An 18,209-nucleotide genomic window follows, 5' to 3' on the forward strand; every position below is an offset into this window, starting at 1 on the left:
GGCGTTGTCACACTGCCTCCCTGGGAATGCTGCTAGGCAAAGGTGTGTCTGTATCTCCTTTAGATGTGCGGAGGGGGGCACGGGTTCCCCTTCCTGGCAGGATCCCTGGTACCAGGATTGCGGGTACGCATGCGCGACAAGTGCGCGGTGGACAGGCTGTGCGCGCAGGCACGCGGACGTGCGCGTAGTGCACCTGTTACTGGTGTCAGGTGTGATCCTTGCTGGGGGAGGTTCCCAGCACACACCCTCTGCCAGTCTCTCGCCATTGGCTCCTGATGGAGAGGCTACCTGGTTGCCTCGGTAAAGCTCTGCTGTGTTGATTGACAGCAGTCCGAATACCTCCCAGTGTGCCAATTCTGAATGGCACCCTAGTGCATCTCCGGGTGGGCATTGCATTGCCATGAGGAGATAAAAAAAACTTTCATAGGGGCTGCTGCAGTCAGGCAATGGGGCGATCCAGGAGACTCCTGGTCCATTATTGAAGGAACTGAAATCCAACGAATGAAAGGGGCGGGGCTAGGGACAGTCATGCAGGAGAGGAAAGCACTAGATGATGGTGGACGTCCTCCAGGCAGGAAATGAGGCCGGGCTCTATATGACTTGCTGCAGCTTCTAATGCACATTGTGAGAAGATCCCAGTGTACAGTGACATCAGAGGAGAGGAGCCGGTACAACTGTGCAAGACTGGAGGGAAGGACGGAGGTCAGATAGAAGACTGGAGGGAAGGACGGAGGTCAGATAGAAGACTGGAGGGAAGGATGGAGGTCAGATAGAAGACTGGAGGGAAGGACGGAGGTCAGATAGAAGACTGAAGGGAAGGGACGGAGGTCAGATAGAAGACTGAAGCGGGGGACGGAGGTCAGATAGAAGACTGAAGCGCGGGATGGAGGTCAGCTGTAGGAAGTAATTCTCGGTAGGCCGCGTCTGACATTTAGAGCGATGTGCTGAGGAATAAAGTTATTTTATTTCTACAACCTGCCAATCCCTCTCGCCGCCCCCCCTCCCCCCCTCTCTCCCGGCCTCGTATAAGGCAGCGCAGACTCCGTCTCCCTGCGCTGGTGTCAGTGTGATAAAACCCGGATGCAGCTGCTGCTAATCCCGGGATTAATGTCGGGCCGCCTGTCCAGGGAGAGACGCTGTCGCAGCTCCGCGCGCTATATATATCTCTGTCTGCTGGCAGCCGGCCCTTCTGGGTCATCAGACGTTTTAGGACGAAGCGCAGGACTTCCATCAGGACAAAACGTCTTCTTTTCATGTACACGTGGATGGGATCGAGCAACGCGTTTCACAATCGTCAGTCGGGTAGAAGTGCTTGTTGACCATTTCACAACAAACTAAATTGACTCTAAAAAAAAAAAAAATCCTGTTTTTACCTTTTTTAAATAATTTTTTCCCCTTCTCAGTGCTGCCGACCTCCTCCAGCCACTTCCTGTCTACATACATTCGCTCTGACATTGACTGCCCATGATTGCTCTGCACCAGCCTCCTAGGAGTTCCTAGGAGAACTATGAGGGGAGGGGGGGGAGGGGCTTTTCACTCACCTCATAGTTCTAGCCGACCTGTGACAATGAGACTGTCACAGGTCGGCTCAGTAGATCGGGAGGTGAGGGAACACATACCGGCGTTCGCTCACCTCTCGATCCTGTCACAGCTCTCTGCCGTGACAGGGGATTGGCTGGATTCCCCCCTCCCCGATCCGCCAGCGCTGACTGGCGGAACGGACGGGGGAGGGGGCGGGTACAGCTTGCTCTGCCTCTAGATAGGCAGAGCCAGCTGTCAGTCACGCAGCCGGGCGGATCCAGACATAATTGTCGGGATCCGCTTCAGCTGCGGCGTCTCAGTATACCGCAAGCTGTAGCTCCCTATATACTGAGCCTAGGGTGATGGGAGGACGCTAGTTTGTGTCCTCCCGTTACCCTAAGGAGAACTAGGGGGAAAAACACTGACCCCATTGTTCTCCTTTAAAGGGGCGGTACACTTTTCTCTCAGGTGAATTTGGGAAAATGGAATTACCTGCTCTGGCCCCCTCATCCCCCCAACTAAACTCACTACCCCACTCTCCCCGCTATACCTACCTCGTTTCCCTCTGTCTTGGCGGGTTTACTATCCATACCCCAAGCTGCTGTATAAGGCAGCCTTATGTGGATTTTGCAAATGCCAAGCACTCATGTGACCGTGTTGACCAATGAGAAGTGATTCTGACCAATGAAAAACTCTTCTTGCAAAAAAGCGCTTCTCATTGGTCAGAGTGGTCAGGTGACTGTGCTGCCATTTGCAAGCGAAATTCAAAATCCATTTGTGGCGGTACAGGGCACATACAGATAGTACACCCGTACTGGCGGAGGGGGGAAGGGGCATTCGCCGAAAGGTAAGTATATTGGGGTGGGTGGGGGAGAAAGAGGGGGATAGATTTGAGGGGGAAATTCCTTTTTTCCAAGTTCATCTAGGAAAGCGAACTTACCCTCGAGAGCAGGGGTAGCCAAACTCTGTTCCTCCAGCTGTGGTGAAACTACAAATCCCATGAGGCATTGCATGATTCTCACAGCCACAGGCATGACTCCTGGAGAGAGATGCATCATGGGATTTGTGGTTTCACCGCAGCTGGAGGGCCGGAGTTTGGCTACCCCTGCTCTCGAGTGACAACGGTGTCTGGGCAATGTATATCAGTACAGTATCCTGCACCGGTGGGCCATGTGACGGGGTGACAACATAGGAGCATAATTAGAGAAAGGGGCAGTGTTGTCACCTTCTAACAGGAAGTGGCTGAATAAAGACCTTCAGGGCAGGATCGTTGTGAAAGTCGATCCCAGTCAGAGCTTACACAGGGCCGGGGGCGCACTTCCCCTCCATGTTGAGCAGGGCACCTAAGCAGCCAATCATCACATACCCTGCAGAGCTCGGCCACTTCACCTCTTGCAGCCTCTCCTCCCCATCCTCCTCTTCCTCTTCACTGTTGCTGTCCAAGCTGCCGTACTTCTGGGGGAAGACATTCCCAGGTGCACACACTCTGTTTATGGAGAAATGGGGCATCCTGCTGCACCACCCAGCGGCCACTCTGTGCAGCGCTTCACCACCCAGCGACGCACTGTTGGTCCCCCATTGTACGTTATGACTCGGACTGTCCAGGCAGACACACAGCACTGAACAGCCCTGCCCGCAGCACCAGTAAATGTGGCGCCTGGGGCAATCGCCCCCGCGGCCCCCCCACGCTATGCCCCTGGTGCGCACTTATTATTATTTTTTAATTGAAGAAAGAGTGCAAACCATTGCCGTGGGTTGCTGGAGCTCCCTCTAGTGGCTAATCTGAAAATCTTAATATTTAATATCATAGAAAACAAACATGGAAGCGCAAGAATGTAAAAATGGGTCACAAATGACTCTCGGGTAAAGATTGCGGCAAAAAATAAAGTTCACTGAATATAGACGATGCTTTCCCTTTAACCGCAGCTGTGCGCAGCGCTCTGGAGTTTGTGAACTTTTTACTTTAGCGCCGGGGAAAGGTTTACGAAGCTCGGCGAGATTGTCCGCCGATGGTGTGCGGCCAATTGTCGACATTCACGAGGAGCCTGTTCAACTTCCTCTGACAATTCGTCCTCTCCCCGTTCATCTGACTCAGTGTGTTGATAGTGCTGACACCCAGGCCCCCACCTGCACTTTTATTGTTGTAGTTGGAAGCCGCGCCGTGTGGAAATCCTGACTGTTCGGGGGCCCCACCTCGGTGCAGCCAAGGGCCTGGAATCCCCATTGTAGGCCTGCGATTCCTGTGCCGGCCACTAGATGGGGACAGAGCTCTATGTACCGGGCACTGGAACTGCATATTCAGCACTGCGATCGGCTTTGTTACCTTTAAATGATTGTTACAATGTTTCTACAATGGTGACAATAATTCAGGAGACCGTTTTACATGACTAGACCCCCAATATGTTCCCATACCCCCCCAAATCATCATCCACCTTAGTCCTAATGGGCACCTGTATGAACTCACAAGAGGCCAATAGCTTTTTTGACTTTCAGGGATGTGCGAATCGTATCGCCCGACACCCGGGACATGCAGTTCTGGGCGCCAGGCGAACGCGTTTTCGGTCCGGTTGCTGACAGTTCATTTTTTTTTTTTTAGCCGTGGGGCTGTCAGTATGCAGATTCTTCCTCTGAGGTCACTTCCGCCCTCTCGTGACTTCTACTTCCCTTGGTGTATGTAAAGCTGGTGATCAGACATGTATCACATGTTTGCAGGCATGTTGATGGTGCTGGCTACAGCAATCTGCAGAGAACGAGCCCGCGGGAGACGTGGTGATTGGGTACACCCGATGCTGAGGCTCCGGGACTCCCGGGGTCAGTTCTGGAGTTTATATGAGGATTTGCGAGCTCACCCGGATACATTTTTTTTCCTTTACTCGTATGTCGTATGACATCATAAAAAGTGGAGCAAGAATACTATTTTTTTTTTTGCCTAGCTGCATTGCGTTCCATTTTCGCCGCGTTCGTGCGTTTCCGGACCGGACAAAATGTGACATGCAGTATTTTTTCTGTCGTAACCTGAACGGACTGCGCACGTGAGAACTGTAGCCCATAAAACACATAGGGATACATTGGGATGCATTTTGAGTGCAGGAGCGTACGGATCAGGTCAGCACACAAAACGGACGTCGTGTGAACAGGCCCTCAATGTAGAGTCGGGGAGCTCGCGCTGATTTTGTACAAGCCACCTGTTACAAGCCCTGTTCACTTGTAACAACCTGCTTGTCCCTCTGCCCAACCTCCCCACCGTGGTTTTGGGGGTCCCCCCACTCTTCTGTCATCAGTCTGCTGCAGACAGGACGAAGCATTTCCTGAAGCTCCCCTCCCCCCAGTGATCAGTCTGCTGCCGATTAGAAGGAAGCATTTCCTCCCCCAGTCATCAGTCTTCTGCAGGCAGGAGGAAGCATTTCCTCAGTCTCCCCTCCCCCAGTGATCAGTCTGCTGCCGATTAGAAGGAAGCATTTCCTCCCCCAGTCATCAGTCTTCTGCAGGCAGGAGGAAGCATTTCCTCAGGAATGGACTAATGTCTTTATTCAACCTCAAATACTATGTAACTATGTAACATCTCAATATTATTCAGTCCAAGTAATATAAATAAAGTGTTGCATAGAAAGGTGAGTCCAAATAAATAAATAAATAGAATGAGTCCGAACAAAAGTTAGAACTTCCAGTGAGAGTGGTGTGTTGGCGACAAAGTCAGAAATCCAAAGTGTCCCCGTCAGGAGTTCCCCTCTGGGGTGCACACTCACCAGACCACGATGTTTATCGGTAGAAATAGACGGGATGACAGTCGATGGGTTCACCGGCGTCTCTTACTCATCCCCCGGGTTAATAAATTAACGGATAATTTTTTCCCATTACGGCTAATGAGGACCTGCGATCCCCCTGAAGACGTCCTTGAGTGACGAAACGCGTCGGGGCGGGGCTATACTTTCGAATACCACGCACAACCAGGAAGTGCAGAAGCTTGACTCGCGGCGCGTGAGTGGCCGATTTATATCAATTTTAATTGTAAGTAGCTACATTTTTCGTTAAATAAATCTTTTTTGACCACACCATGAGGAGTTTTTCTTCCTTTTTCCGTTAATTTATTAACCCGGGGGTGTGCACCCAGTGCCTTTGCAAAAATGCATGTCACCTTGTAAAAGTACCCGTGACATCATCAGTGTGCTGTAGCCTGTACAGAGAGCAGAGCTGTCAGAGGGGCCCAGCAGGCTCCGCCCATTACAGGAAACTACAGGAAGGAGACAAGACCAGTCACCACGCACAACGAGAGAGAGCAGCAGTGAGCAATCTTTATTATAGGAGGGGGCGGAGACAAGACCAGTCACCTCACCCTGCAGAAGGAGAGACAGCAGTGAGCGATCTTTATTACAGGACAAGACCAGTCATCCTGCACAAGGAGAGGGAGCAGCAGTGGGTGGTCTTTATTACAGGAGGGGGCGGAGACAAGACCAATCATCCTGCTCAAGGAGAGGGAGCAGCAGTGGGTGGTCTTTATTACAGGAGGGGGCGGAGACAAGACCAATCACCCTGCAAAAGGAGAGAGAGCAACAGTGAGCGATCTTTATTACAGGAGGGGGCGGAGACAAGACCAATCACCCTGCACAAGGAGAGAGAGCAGCAGTGAGCGGTCTTTATTACAGGAGGGGGCGGAGACAAGACCAGTCACCCTGCACAAGGAGAGAGAGCAGCAGTGAGCGGTCTTTATTACAGGAGGGGGCGGAGACAAGACCAGTCATCATTCCTCTCATCTTGATGAACTAACAATGGCTTACAGCACAGGAAGTGACTAAATGTAGAAATATGATAGAACGTAATGAAATTGCAGTATAGAGTGAGCTCCTACGCCGGCCAGGCAGTGGGAACTCTGCAGTATATTTTGTGATTGATTTTCTAAGACGGGAAATCTCTGAGCTCGTCTCCCCATAACACAGAATGTGCCGATCGTGTTCTGTAATGCAAAGCAGACGGCGGCGGTGACCACAGCCTGGAACGTTTCCATCCAGAGTGGGCTGAGAGCAGGTCGGGGCTGCAGGGCGGAGGTGGCCTCCTCAGGAAAGGGTTATCCACCAACATCCCACAGTGATGTCACAAGCTGCAAAACACAAAATGAGCGAATATCATAAGAAGGGCGCCTGTAACCCCTTCACTGTCCCCGGCCATCCTTCTCCCTCTCATCTCCTCTCTCTCCATTCTTCTTCTTCATTCATGTCCTTCCTTTTTTCTGTGCTTCACTTTCCCCTTCTTCTCTCCTCTCCTCTCCCCTTCTTGCCACCACTCCCCTTTTCTTCCATTCGTCTCTCTACTTTCCCTATCCTCTTCCTTTCTACTTCTACCCTCCTTTCTTCCCTTCCCTGTCTTCTTTCCTCTCTGTGTTCTCTGTCCCTCTTCTCCCTCTCCATTTTCCATAGCCTCCCTTTCTCTCCACTCGCCTCCTTATTCCCTTCCTTTCCACTTCCCTTTCCTTCTCTTCCTCTTCTTGTCTCCACTACTCTCGTCTCCTCTCTTTTTCTCCCCTACTCTTGTCTCCTCTCCTCGTCTCCCCTCCTCATCCTTTTTTCTCTCGTCTCCTCTCCTCGTCTCCCCTACTCCCCTCTTGTCTCCTCTACTCTAGTCTCCTCTCTTTGTCTCCCCTACTCTCGTCTCCTCTCCTTGTCTCCCCTACTCTCTTGTCTCCTCTCCTTGTCTCCCCTACTCTCGTTTCGTCTCCTCTCCTCGTCTCCCCTCCTCATCCTTTTTTCTCTCCCCTCCTCCCCTCTCGTCTCCTCGTCTCCCCTACTCCCTTCTTGTCTCCCCTACTCTCGTCTCCTCTCTTTGTCTCCCCTACTCTCGTCTCCTCTCCTTGTCTCCCCTACTCTTGTCTCCTCTCCTTGTCTCCTCTCCTTGTCTCCCCTACTCTCGTTTCGTCTCGTCTCGTCTCCCCTCCTCATCCTTTTTTCTCTCCCCTCCTCCCCTCTCGTCTCCTCGTCTCCCCTACTCCCTTCTTGTCTCCCCTACTCTCGTCTCCTCTCCTTGTCTCCCCTACTCTCGTCTCCCCTACTCTTGTCTCCTCTCCTTGTCTCCTCTCCTTGTCTCCCCTACTCTCGTCTCCTCTCCTTGTCTCCCCTACTCTCATCTCCTCTCTTTGTCTCCCCTACTCCCGTCTCCTTGTCTCCTCTACTCTCGTCTCCCCTACTCTCTTGTCTCCTCTCCTTGTCTCCTCTCCTACTCTCGTCTCCTCTCTTTGTCTCTCCTCCTCCCCTCTCCTTGTCTCCTCTCCTACTCTCGTCTCCTCTCTTTGTCTCTCCTCCTCCCCTCTCCTTGTCTCCTCTCCTACTCTCGTCTCCTCTCTTTGTCTCTCCTCCTCCCCTCTCCTTGTCTCCTCTCCTACTCTCGTCTCCTCTCTTTGTCTCTCCTCCTCCCCTCTCCTTGTCTCCTCTCCTACTCTCGTCTCCTCTCTTTGTCTCTCCTCCTCCCCTCTCCTTGTCTCCTCTCCTACTCTCGTCTCCTCTCTTTGTCTCTCCTCCTCCCCTCTCCTTGTCTCCTCTCCTACTCTCGTCTCCTCTCTTTGTCTCTCCTCCTCCCCTCTCCTTGTCTCCTCTCCTACTCTCGTCTCCTCTCTTTGTCTCTCCTCCTCCCCTCTCCTTGTCTCCTCTCCTACTCTCGTCTCCTCTCTTTGTCTCTCCTCCTCCCCTCTCCTTGTCTCCTCTCCTACTCTCGTCTCCTCTCTTTGTCTCTCCTCCTCCCCTCTCCTTGTCTCCTCTCCTACTCTCGTCTCCTCTCTTTGTCTCTCCTCCTCCCCTCTCCTTGTCTCCTCTCCTACTCTCGTCTCCTCTCTTTGTCTCTCCTCCTCCCCTCTCCTTGTCTCCTCTCCTACTCTCGTCTCCTCTCTTTGTCTCTCCTCCTCCCCTCTCCTTGTCTCCTCTCCTACTCTCGTCTCCTCTCTTTGTCTCTCCTCCTCCCCTCTCCTTGTCTCCTCTCCTACTCTCGTCTCCTCTCTTTGTCTCTCCTCCTCCCCTCTCCTTGTCTCCTCTCCTACTCTCGTCTCCTCTCTTTGTCTCTCCTCCTCCCCTCTCCTTGTCTCCTCTCCTACTCTCGTCTCCTCTCTTTGTCTCTCCTCCTCCCCTCTCCTTGTCTCCTCTCCTACTCTCGTCTCCTCTCTTTGTCTCTCCTCCTCCCCTCTCCTTGTCTCCTCTCCTACTCTCGTCTCCTCTCTTTGTCTCTCCTCCTCCCCTCTCCTTGTCTCCTCTCCTACTCTCGTCTCCTCTCTTTGTCTCTCCTCCTCCCCTCTCCTTGTCTCCTCTCCTACTCTCGTCTCCTCTCTTTGTCTCTCCTCCTCCCCTCTCCTTGTCTCCTCTCCTACTCTCGTCTCCTCTCTTTGTCTCTCCTCCTCCCCTCTCCTTGTCTCCTCTCCTACTCTCGTCTCCTCTCTTTGTCTCTCCTCCTCCCCTCTCCTTGTCTCCTCTCCTACTCTCGTCTCCTCTCTTTGTCTCTCCTCCTCCCCTCTCCTTGTCTCCTCTCCTACTCTCGTCTCCTCTCTTTGTCTCTCCTCCTCCCCTCTCCTTGTCTCCTCTCCTACTCTCGTCTCCTCTCTTTGTCTCTCCTCCTCCCCTCTCCTTGTCTCCTCTCCTACTCTCGTCTCCTCTCTTTGTCTCTCCTCCTCCCCTCTCCTTGTCTCCTCTCCTACTCTCGTCTCCTCTCTTTGTCTCTCCTCCTCCCCTCTCCTTGTCTCCTCTCCTACTCTCGTCTCCTCTCTTTGTCTCTCCTCCTCCCCTCTCCTTGTCTCCTCTCCTACTCTCGTCTCCTCTCTTTGTCTCTCCTCCTCCCCTCTCCTTGTCTCCTCTCCTACTCTCGTCTCCTCTCTTTGTCTCTCCTCCTCCCCTCTCCTTGTCTCCTCTCCTACTCTCGTCTCCTCTCTTTGTCTCTCCTCCTCCCCTCTCCTTGTCTCCTCTCCTACTCTCGTCTCCTCTCTTTGTCTCTCCTCCTCCCCTCTCCTTGTCTCCTCTCCTACTCTCGTCTCCTCTCTTTGTCTCTCCTCCTCCCCTCTCCTTGTCTCCTCTCCTACTCTCGTCTCCTCTCTTTGTCTCTCCTCCTCCCCTCTCCTTGTCTCCTCTCCTACTCTCGTCTCCTCTCTTTGTCTCTCCTCCTCCCCTCTCCTTGTCTCCTCTCCTACTCTCGTCTCCTCTCTTTGTCTCTCCTCCTCCCCTCTCCTTGTCTCCTCTCCTACTCTCGTCTCCTCTCTTTGTCTCTCCTCCTCCCCTCTCCTTGTCTCCTCTCCTACTCTCGTCTCCTCTCTTTGTCTCTCCTCCTCCCCTCTCCTTGTCTCCTCTCCTACTCTCGTCTCCTCTCTTTGTCTCTCCTCCTCCCCTCTCCTTGTCTCCTCTCCTACTCTCGTCTCCTCTCTTTGTCTCTCCTCCTCCCCTCTCCTTGTCTCCTCTCCTACTCTCGTCTCCTCTCTTTGTCTCTCCTCCTCCCCTCTCCTTGTCTCCTCTCCTACTCTCGTCTCCTCTCTTTGTCTCTCCTCCTCCCCTCTCCTTGTCTCCTCTCCTACTCTCGTCTCCTCTCTTTGTCTCTCCTCCTCCCCTCTCCTTGTCTCCTCTCCTACTCTCGTCTCCTCTCTTTGTCTCTCCTCCTCCCCTCTCCTTGTCTCCTCTCCTACTCTCGTCTCCTCTCTTTGTCTCTCCTCCTCCCCTCTCCTTGTCTCCTCTCCTACTCTCGTCTCCTCTCTTTGTCTCTCCTCCTCCCCTCTCCTTGTCTCCTCTCCTACTCTCGTCTCCTCTCTTTGTCTCTCCTCCTCCCCTCTCCTTGTCTCCTCTCCTACTCTCGTCTCCTCTCTTTGTCTCTCCTCCTCCCCTCTCCTTGTCTCCTCTCCTACTCTCGTCTCCTCTCTTTGTCTCTCCTCCTCCCCTCTCCTTGTCTCCTCTCCTACTCTCGTCTCCTCTCTTTGTCTCTCCTCCTCCCCTCTCCTTGTCTCCTCTCCTACTCTCGTCTCCTCTCTTTGTCTCTCCTCCTCCCCTCTCCTTGTCTCCTCTCCTACTCTCGTCTCCTCTCTTTGTCTCTCCTCCTCCCCTCTCCTTGTCTCCTCTCCTACTCTCGTCTCCTCTCTTTGTCTCTCCTCCTCCCCTCTCCTTGTCTCCTCTCCTACTCTCGTCTCCTCTCTTTGTCTCTCCTCCTCCCCTCTCCTTGTCTCCTCTCCTACTCTCGTCTCCTCTCTTTGTCTCTCCTCCTCCCCTCTCCTTGTCTCCTCTCCTACTCTCGTCTCCTCTCTTTGTCTCTCCTCCTCCCCTCTCCTTGTCTCCTCTCCTACTCTCGTCTCCTCTCTTTGTCTCTCCTCCTCCCCTCTCCTTGTCTCCTCTCCTACTCTCGTCTCCTCTCTTTGTCTCTCCTCCTCCCCTCTCCTTGTCTCCTCTCCTACTCTCGTCTCCTCTCTTTGTCTCTCCTCCTCCCCTCTCCTTGTCTCCTCTCCTACTCTCGTCTCCTCTCTTTGTCTCTCCTCCTCCCCTCTCCTTGTCTCCTCTCCTACTCTCGTCTCCTCTCTTTGTCTCTCCTCCTCCCCTCTCCTTGTCTCCTCTCCTACTCTCGTCTCCTCTCTTTGTCTCTCCTCCTCCCCTCTCCTTGTCTCCTCTCCTACTCTCGTCTCCTCTCTTTGTCTCTCCTCCTCCCCTCTCCTTGTCTCCTCTCCTACTCTCGTCTCCTCTCTTTGTCTCTCCTCCTCCCCTCTCCTTGTCTCCTCTCCTACTCTCGTCTCCTCTCTTTGTCTCTCCTCCTCCCCTCTCCTTGTCTCCTCTCCTACTCTCGTCTCCTCTCTTTGTCTCTCCTCCTCCCCTCTCCTTGTCTCCTCTCCTACTCTCGTCTCCTCTCTTTGTCTCTCCTCCTCCCCTCTCCTTGTCTCCTCTCCTACTCTCGTCTCCTCTCTTTGTCTCTCCTCCTCCCCTCTCCTTGTCTCCTCTCCTACTCTCGTCTCCTCTCTTTGTCTCCCCTACTCTCGTCTCCTCTCCTTGTCTCCTCTACTCTCGTCTCCTCTCCTCGTCTCTCCTACTCCCTTCTTCTCCCCTCCTTCCCTCTTTTCTCTCCTCTCTCTCTTTCCCTTTTCTCATCTCTCCCTCTCCCATTCCACGCACAGGAAATAAAAGGCCAGAGTTCAGCTTTAATTCTCATTACCGCACTTCAGCTCACGGCCAGCACGGCCTGTCCAGCGCTCGGGTCATTATTAATGATCCAAGGGGAATTTTCCTCCATCGGTTCTTTGTTTTTATTTAGAAGGCAGCTGACGGAACCTCGGCAAACATTAACCAACCTCGTGCCCGCCCACCCGTCTGTTCCCTGAATATCACACCAACATGGGCCGTAGCCCGGGTTAATGTGTTATTCGTCCTTGTCATCGGCCAAGAACTCGCTGATTGATCATTCGCGTTCACTGAAACGGGCTCTTTGTGGGCTCCGCTTTGATCCACAAGTGGTCGTCACCTTGATGTAATAATGGACGGCGGGGGTGCCATCGTTATATAGGATCACCGAATATATATCACCACAGGATGGTGTATAGAAAAGTTTACTGTATCCGCACCACCTCCCGGAATTTCGGGGTAACTGCTAACTTCTGCCAAAGGATTTGTAATTCTGTTCAGTTAGTTCTGTGACTCCTTCACCTCTGCCGCACTGATGTGCTATGGAGGTAACTGTGCTGTATGATGATGCCGGTGCATTGGCCACTGAGCAGGCTGGGGTCAGAGGCAGCACAGGTGAACCAGAATATTGTTTAACTTGACCCAGCCCCCTGTCACCTCCCAGGCCATCTTATTGGCCAGTCGGATAAGCCATCACATTAAAGGACCAATAAGGAGGCTGGAAGGGCTTTTACAGGAAAGCCACCTATATCTCTGAATCTACTGATTGCATTGGCATGTTATTGGCCTGTAACTCTCACTGAGGGTAGGCCTTGTTGTAGTTCAAAGTCTGTACAAAGCCATACAGAGCAGAGGGGGGTAAGTCTCTTCAGCTGTGTGTATAATTTGAACTCCACCTATCCAGATCTAACAGAACAGGTAGTTAAAAGAAAAAGTGGATAGTACTCCTATTGCTGGCTGCAAAATCTTCAATGTAAAATATTTATATGCAAAAAAATATATTTTTAAAATGTTATTTATTTATTGTTAGTCCTGTGCACAATAAATATCTACAAGCAAACTTAAAGTAGATGTACACCCGATCACCGAAAGCTTTTAAATCTGCAGCTTAATAATTCCTGGTGATCCTGCCTTGTTCAGGCACTTCCTGTTATAAGGTGACCACTTTCTCCCAGGCAGAGGCATCACAATGGGGGTGTGGCCTGCAGCAGGTGACACCATCAAAGGGGGGTGAGATCAAAATGGCTGTCGATAATCGCCGGCAGTTGAGGGAGTGCGATGTCATTATGGACGTGCGTAATGAAGTGCCGTCGGGTGACACCAGGCATGGTGACACCTCTGCTCCCAGTTGTACTCCTACGTTGTCACCCTGTCACACGCACCGCCCCTTTGGTCATCATAGCAACCGTGCCGACACACTGTTGTTAGCATGAGCAAGCCCATGCAGAGTAATAATGTGCAGCCGAAGCTGGAGCAAGCGCATGTAGACAGGAAGTGGCTGGGAAATGTCAGCAGCAGTGATGGGCTCGGGCGTGTTCGCAAGCGTCTCGTGCCGAGCTCCGCCAGCGCGCAGGGCCAATCACAGGCACTGAGGCATTTCCCGATCTCTGCAGCTGCGGACCGGGAACGCGTCTCAGTGCCTGTGATTGGCCCTGCGCGCTGACGGCTTCCTGGCGGGCTCGGCACGAGGCGCTTTGCGAACACGCCCGAGCCCATCACTAATCAGCAGCACTGAGATACGGAAAGCAACGGAGACCAAAAAAAAAAAGTAAAAACAGTGCTTTAGGAAAAAATATACAAATTATGGATATCAAATGGCAATCTTTTTTAAAGCCCGTGGAGCGTGCTACGAAACCCCCAAAACGTGAACAAGCGCACAAAAAGGGTGCTGTCTAAAGGGTCCGCCTCCTGAAGAGACAGGGCCCATCCCTGACCCCAAGGTGTGCAAAGCTCCTGACAGGGTCAAGGCACCCGTGTCCACCCGGCGGAAACCAGGCGGACCCATTCCTCATGGCCAGCCGAGGCTGACCACCGAATACTAGATTGAGGGCTTCCCCGAAGGGAGACCCCCCCCCCAATTCAGGGGAGGAAGGAACCTGAGAGCCACACCTCCTCCCCCTAGACTTCAGGGCAGGCCCGAAGACCCGCACCCTCCATCCCGTGGAGTGAAAAACACATAAAAAAATAGTGACGGGTGCACATACAAGTGACGACAAATAATTTCGTGCCAGTGTACTAGACCGAGGACATTTTTCGTGACCCCAGCATCGGACAGTGTGTCTTCCCCCTCCCCTAGCGTTGGTCGGTGTCTCTCTCCTCTTCTCTCCACACCAACCCCCCCTTCTCTCAGCGTCGGTCAGTGTCTCTCTCCGCTTCCCCACCCAACACCCCCCACATGCGCACGTGCTCAGGAAGGTACCAAGTGCACAGGGGGGGGGCCTGTGGCTTTAACAACTACACTACACTGCACACTAAATATTAAACTAAAATAAAAAAATCTTGCTTGGAGCCCAGGGATTCAGATCGCGACCCCCCCTGTTCACTTGCGGGACCCCATATGGGGTCGCGACCCACACTTTAAGAAGCACTGTACTAGACAAAGGCTAGGGCCTCGAATGGCAATTGTTCATGTTCAGAGCAAAAATAAATAGTTGGGGATCTCCAAAGCTAAAACCTGCGTTGCATTGACTCTCTGGTGCAGCAGATGGCGACAAGCGACCGTTACTTTCCTCTCTTCTAGATTCCTGGCTTCTGGATACAATCGTGAAATCGGGGCCCATTGCAGGTGGACAGGCAGAGGCCGTCATCCAGGACCAGGAGGTCTCCGAGTCAGAAGCTCAGGAGCTACGAAAGGTAACAAATGCTGTAAAGTGAACGTTTTATTTTCGGACGAACCCGGTGAGCAGGAAGCAGCTCGGTGACGGGAAATGTTTGAACACGGTTAAGGTTTTCTGTATGTTTGCAGGAAGACATTGCAGACCGCACACAGGGAACCAGAGTCAGAAAGAGCCAGCACAGAGATTATTATTATACAGGATTTATAGAGCGCCAATAGTTTGCGCAGCGCTTTACAATATAAGGGAGACATTACAATCACAATACAATTCAAGACGATGGTAAGGAGGGTCCTGCCCCTGAGGGCTTACAATCTAAAAGGGGAGGGGCCAGTAATACATGAGGAGGGAGCTGTGTGGGGATGAATTGTTTGAGAACGTGATGGTTGAGGTGGGATCGGCTTCCCTGAAGAGATGAGTCTTAAGGGATCGCCTAAAGGCAGTCAGAGTGGGAGATAGACGGACAGGTTGGGGTAAGGAGTTTCAAAGAATGGGAGAGACTCTAGTGAAGTCCTGGAGGCGAGCATGGGAGGAGTTGACGAGGGAGCTAGAGAGCAAGAGGTCTTTGGAGGAGCGGAGGGGACGGTTAGGGTGATACATGGAGACAAGGTCTGAGATATATCCGTGGGCGGAGTTGTGGATGGCTTTGTAAGTGGATAAGTTGGAAACCAGTGGATGGATTGGCAGAGGTGGGCGGGGGTAGAGCATGGAGGCCAGTGGAGGGATTGGCACAAAGAGGGACAGAGGATGAAAGCCAGTGGATGGATTGGCAGACAGGGGCACAGGAACGATTTTCATGAACTTACTGAAGGACATCCGTGATAAAGAGATGAGGAAAAGAATGGAATGTGGTTAGAGAGAAGACTGAAGGGAAGGACGGAGGTCAGATAGAAGACTGAAGGGAAGGACAGAGGTCAGATAGAAGACTGAAGGGAGGACTGAGGTCAGATAGAAGACTGAAGGGGAGGACGGAGGTCAGATATAAGACTGGAGGGGAGGACTGAGGTCAGATAGAAGACTGAAGGGAAGGACGGAGGTCAGATAGAAGACTGAAGGGAAGGACGGAGGTCAGATAGAAGACTGAAGGGAGGACGGAGGTCAGATAGAAGACTGAAGGGAAGGACGGAGGTCAGATAGAAGACTGAAGGGAAAGACGGAGGTCAGATAGAAGACTGAAGGGAAGGCCGGAGTTCAGCTTTAAGTCAGTTGTGCATAAAAACAGAGAACTTTGGAAGGGGGTCACATACTTTTTCAGAGCAGAGGACGTTCCATTGAACGTTCAGCCCGGGCAGTGTGTTTCCCCGTCTCCGCCAGGAATGACATTAATAATGTAGAAGCATTTCTTGGTTTCATGGCTTTCCCCTCGGCTGCTGGTAAAGACTCCGCATTTGTGGGTGTATCCGGGAAAGAGAGTAACCACATTGGTTATTAAGCGGTTGGCAGCGCTGACAGTTTGTGTATTTGTGGACTGGTGCACTTTCCTCTCGGCAGAAAGCTTGGCGCGGATTTGGACGTCTCTCGGAACCGCACGGATCTGTCATTCAGAGGCTCAGTTACCCGGAAGATGCTGCAGGGCCTCGCGAAGGGATCAGAGCCTCAGAATAAGATCATCAACAAACAGGAACTCTGTCTGCTGTTAAAGCGGAACTCTGGACTTCCCTTCAGTCTTCTATCTTCCGGCCTTCTCTCCTATCTGACCTCCGTCCTTCCCTTCAGTCTTCTATCTGACCTCCGTCCTTCCCTTCAGTCTTCTATCTAACCTCCGTCCTTCCCTTCAGTCTTCTATCTGACCTCCGTCCTTCCCTTCAGTCTTCTATCTTACTTCCGGCCCTCTCTTCTATCTGACCTCCATCCTTCCCTTCAGTCTTCTATCTGACCTCCGTCCTTCCCTTCAGTCTTCTATCTTACTTCCGGCCTTCTCTTCTATCTGACCTCCATCCTTCCCTTCAGTCTTCTATCTGACCTCTGTCCTTCCCTTCAGTCTTCTATCTGACCTCTGTCCTTCCCTTCAGTCTTCTATCTGACCTCTGTCCTTCCCTTCAGTCTTCTATCTGACCTCTGTCCTTCCCTTCAGTCTTCTATCTGACCTCTGTCCTTCCCTTCAGTCTTCTATCTGACCTCTGTCCTTCCCTTCAGTCTTCTATCTGACCTCTGTCCTTCCCTTCAGTCTTCTATCTGACCTCTGTCCTTCCCTTCAGTCTTCTATCTGACCTCTGTCCTTCCCTTCAGTCTTCTATCTGACCTCTGTCCTTCCCTTCAGTCTTCTATCTGACCTCTGTCCTTCCCTTCAGTCTTCTATCTGACCTCTGTCCTTCCCTTCAGTCTTCTATCTGACCTCTGTCCTTCCCTTCAGTCTTCTATCTGACCTCTGTCCTTCCCTTCAGTCTTCTATCTGACCTCTGTCCTTCCCTTCAGTCTTCTATCTGACCTCTGTCCTTCCCTTCAGTCTTCTATCTGACCTCTGTCCTTCCCTTCAGTCTTCTATCTGACCTCTGTCCTTCCCTTCAGTCTTCTATCTGACCTCTGTCCTTCCCTTCAGTCTTCTATCTGACCTCTGTCCTTCCCTTCAGTCTTCTATCTGACCTCCGTCCTCCCCTTCAGTCTTCTATCTGACCTCTGGCCTTCCCTTCAGTATTGCACAGTTGTTCCGGCTCCTCTTCTCTTCCTCTGATGTCACTGTACACTGGGAACTCCTCACAATGTGCATTACAAGCTGCAGCCAGTCAGATAGAGCCCGCCCCATTTCCTGGCTGGAACAGAAAGGAAGCCAAGAGGTTTGCAAAAAGTGAAGGCAGCAATCTGGGCCAAGGTAACGGGCAACAGATCAGCAAGAACACAAGCACAAGCTGAAAGACCGTTCAGCACTGACCCATTGGGCCAGCTGGTTTAAATAGGAACATCTATTAGAGGGCCGTGAGTCACTTCCGGTGCGCCGCATGCCGTTCTGCACGCTAATGCATGTTTTCCGGCAACCCGAAAGACTGGGGCCTGCACATGCGGCATAGCGCTCGAGCTCCCTGCTATGGCCTTACACGATGTTACTTTGTATCTCTCTATCACAGCAACTTGCAGCTGTCATTCTGACAGCGGTGAATTGAGGATAAGTGGGAAGGGTGGTGAGGCAGCAGGCCAGAAGGACGGGTCATGTTACACACATACTGTGTACTTCAATGAAGTGTTTTGGTGTGTGTGTGTGTGTAGCACATCCATTGTCCATAGTGTTTTTTTGGGGGGTCAGAGCATTAATGTCCTATGGTAGTAAAAGGTGTAAGCTTCTTTTTTTCACATACACTATATTGCATTGTGACGCCGGCCTTTACACGCACCTGAACTCTAATGGCATCCCAGTCTTAGTCCGTAGGGTTCAGTATTGGGTTGGCTCCGCCCTTTGCAGCTATAGCAGCTCCGCCTCTTCTGGGAAGGCGTCCACAAGGTTTAGGAGTGTGTTTATGGGAATGTTGGACCATTTGTGAGGTCAGGTACGGATGTTGGGGGAGGGGCTCGCAGTCTCCGCTCTCATTCATCCCAAAGATGTTCTATGGGGTTGGGGTCAGGACTCTGTGCAGCCAGTCACGTTCCTCCACCCCAAACTCCCTCACCCATGTCTTTATGGACCTTGCTTTGTGCACTGGTGCGCAGTCATGTTGGAACAGGAAGTGGCCGTCCCCAAACTCCTCCCACAAAGGTGGGAGCATGAAATTGTCCAAAATGTCTTGGTATGCTGATGCCTTAAGAGTTCCCTTCACTG

The 18,209-nt window shown here is 52.2% G+C and overlaps 1 protein-coding gene across 1 annotated transcript in view; it reads left to right on the plus strand.

Annotated features, from left to right (window-relative positions):
* The window catches only part of SNAP47 (synaptosome associated protein 47), a 37,087-nt gene that overhangs the window by 4,692 nt on the left and 14,186 nt on the right, over positions 1-18,209 (plus strand). The window contains exon 3 of the mRNA XM_018570929.1: positions 14,368-14,480. Coding sequence (XP_018426431.1) covers positions 14,368-14,480 — 113 coding nt within the window. The remainder of the gene's footprint in view (positions 1-14,367; positions 14,481-18,209) is intronic.

This window comes from Nanorana parkeri, unplaced genomic scaffold (genome assembly GCF_000935625.1).
Source record: "Nanorana parkeri isolate BGI_ZX_2015 unplaced genomic scaffold, ASM93562v1 scaffold1633, whole genome shotgun sequence".
NCBI lineage: Eukaryota > Metazoa > Chordata > Amphibia > Anura > Dicroglossidae > Nanorana > Nanorana parkeri.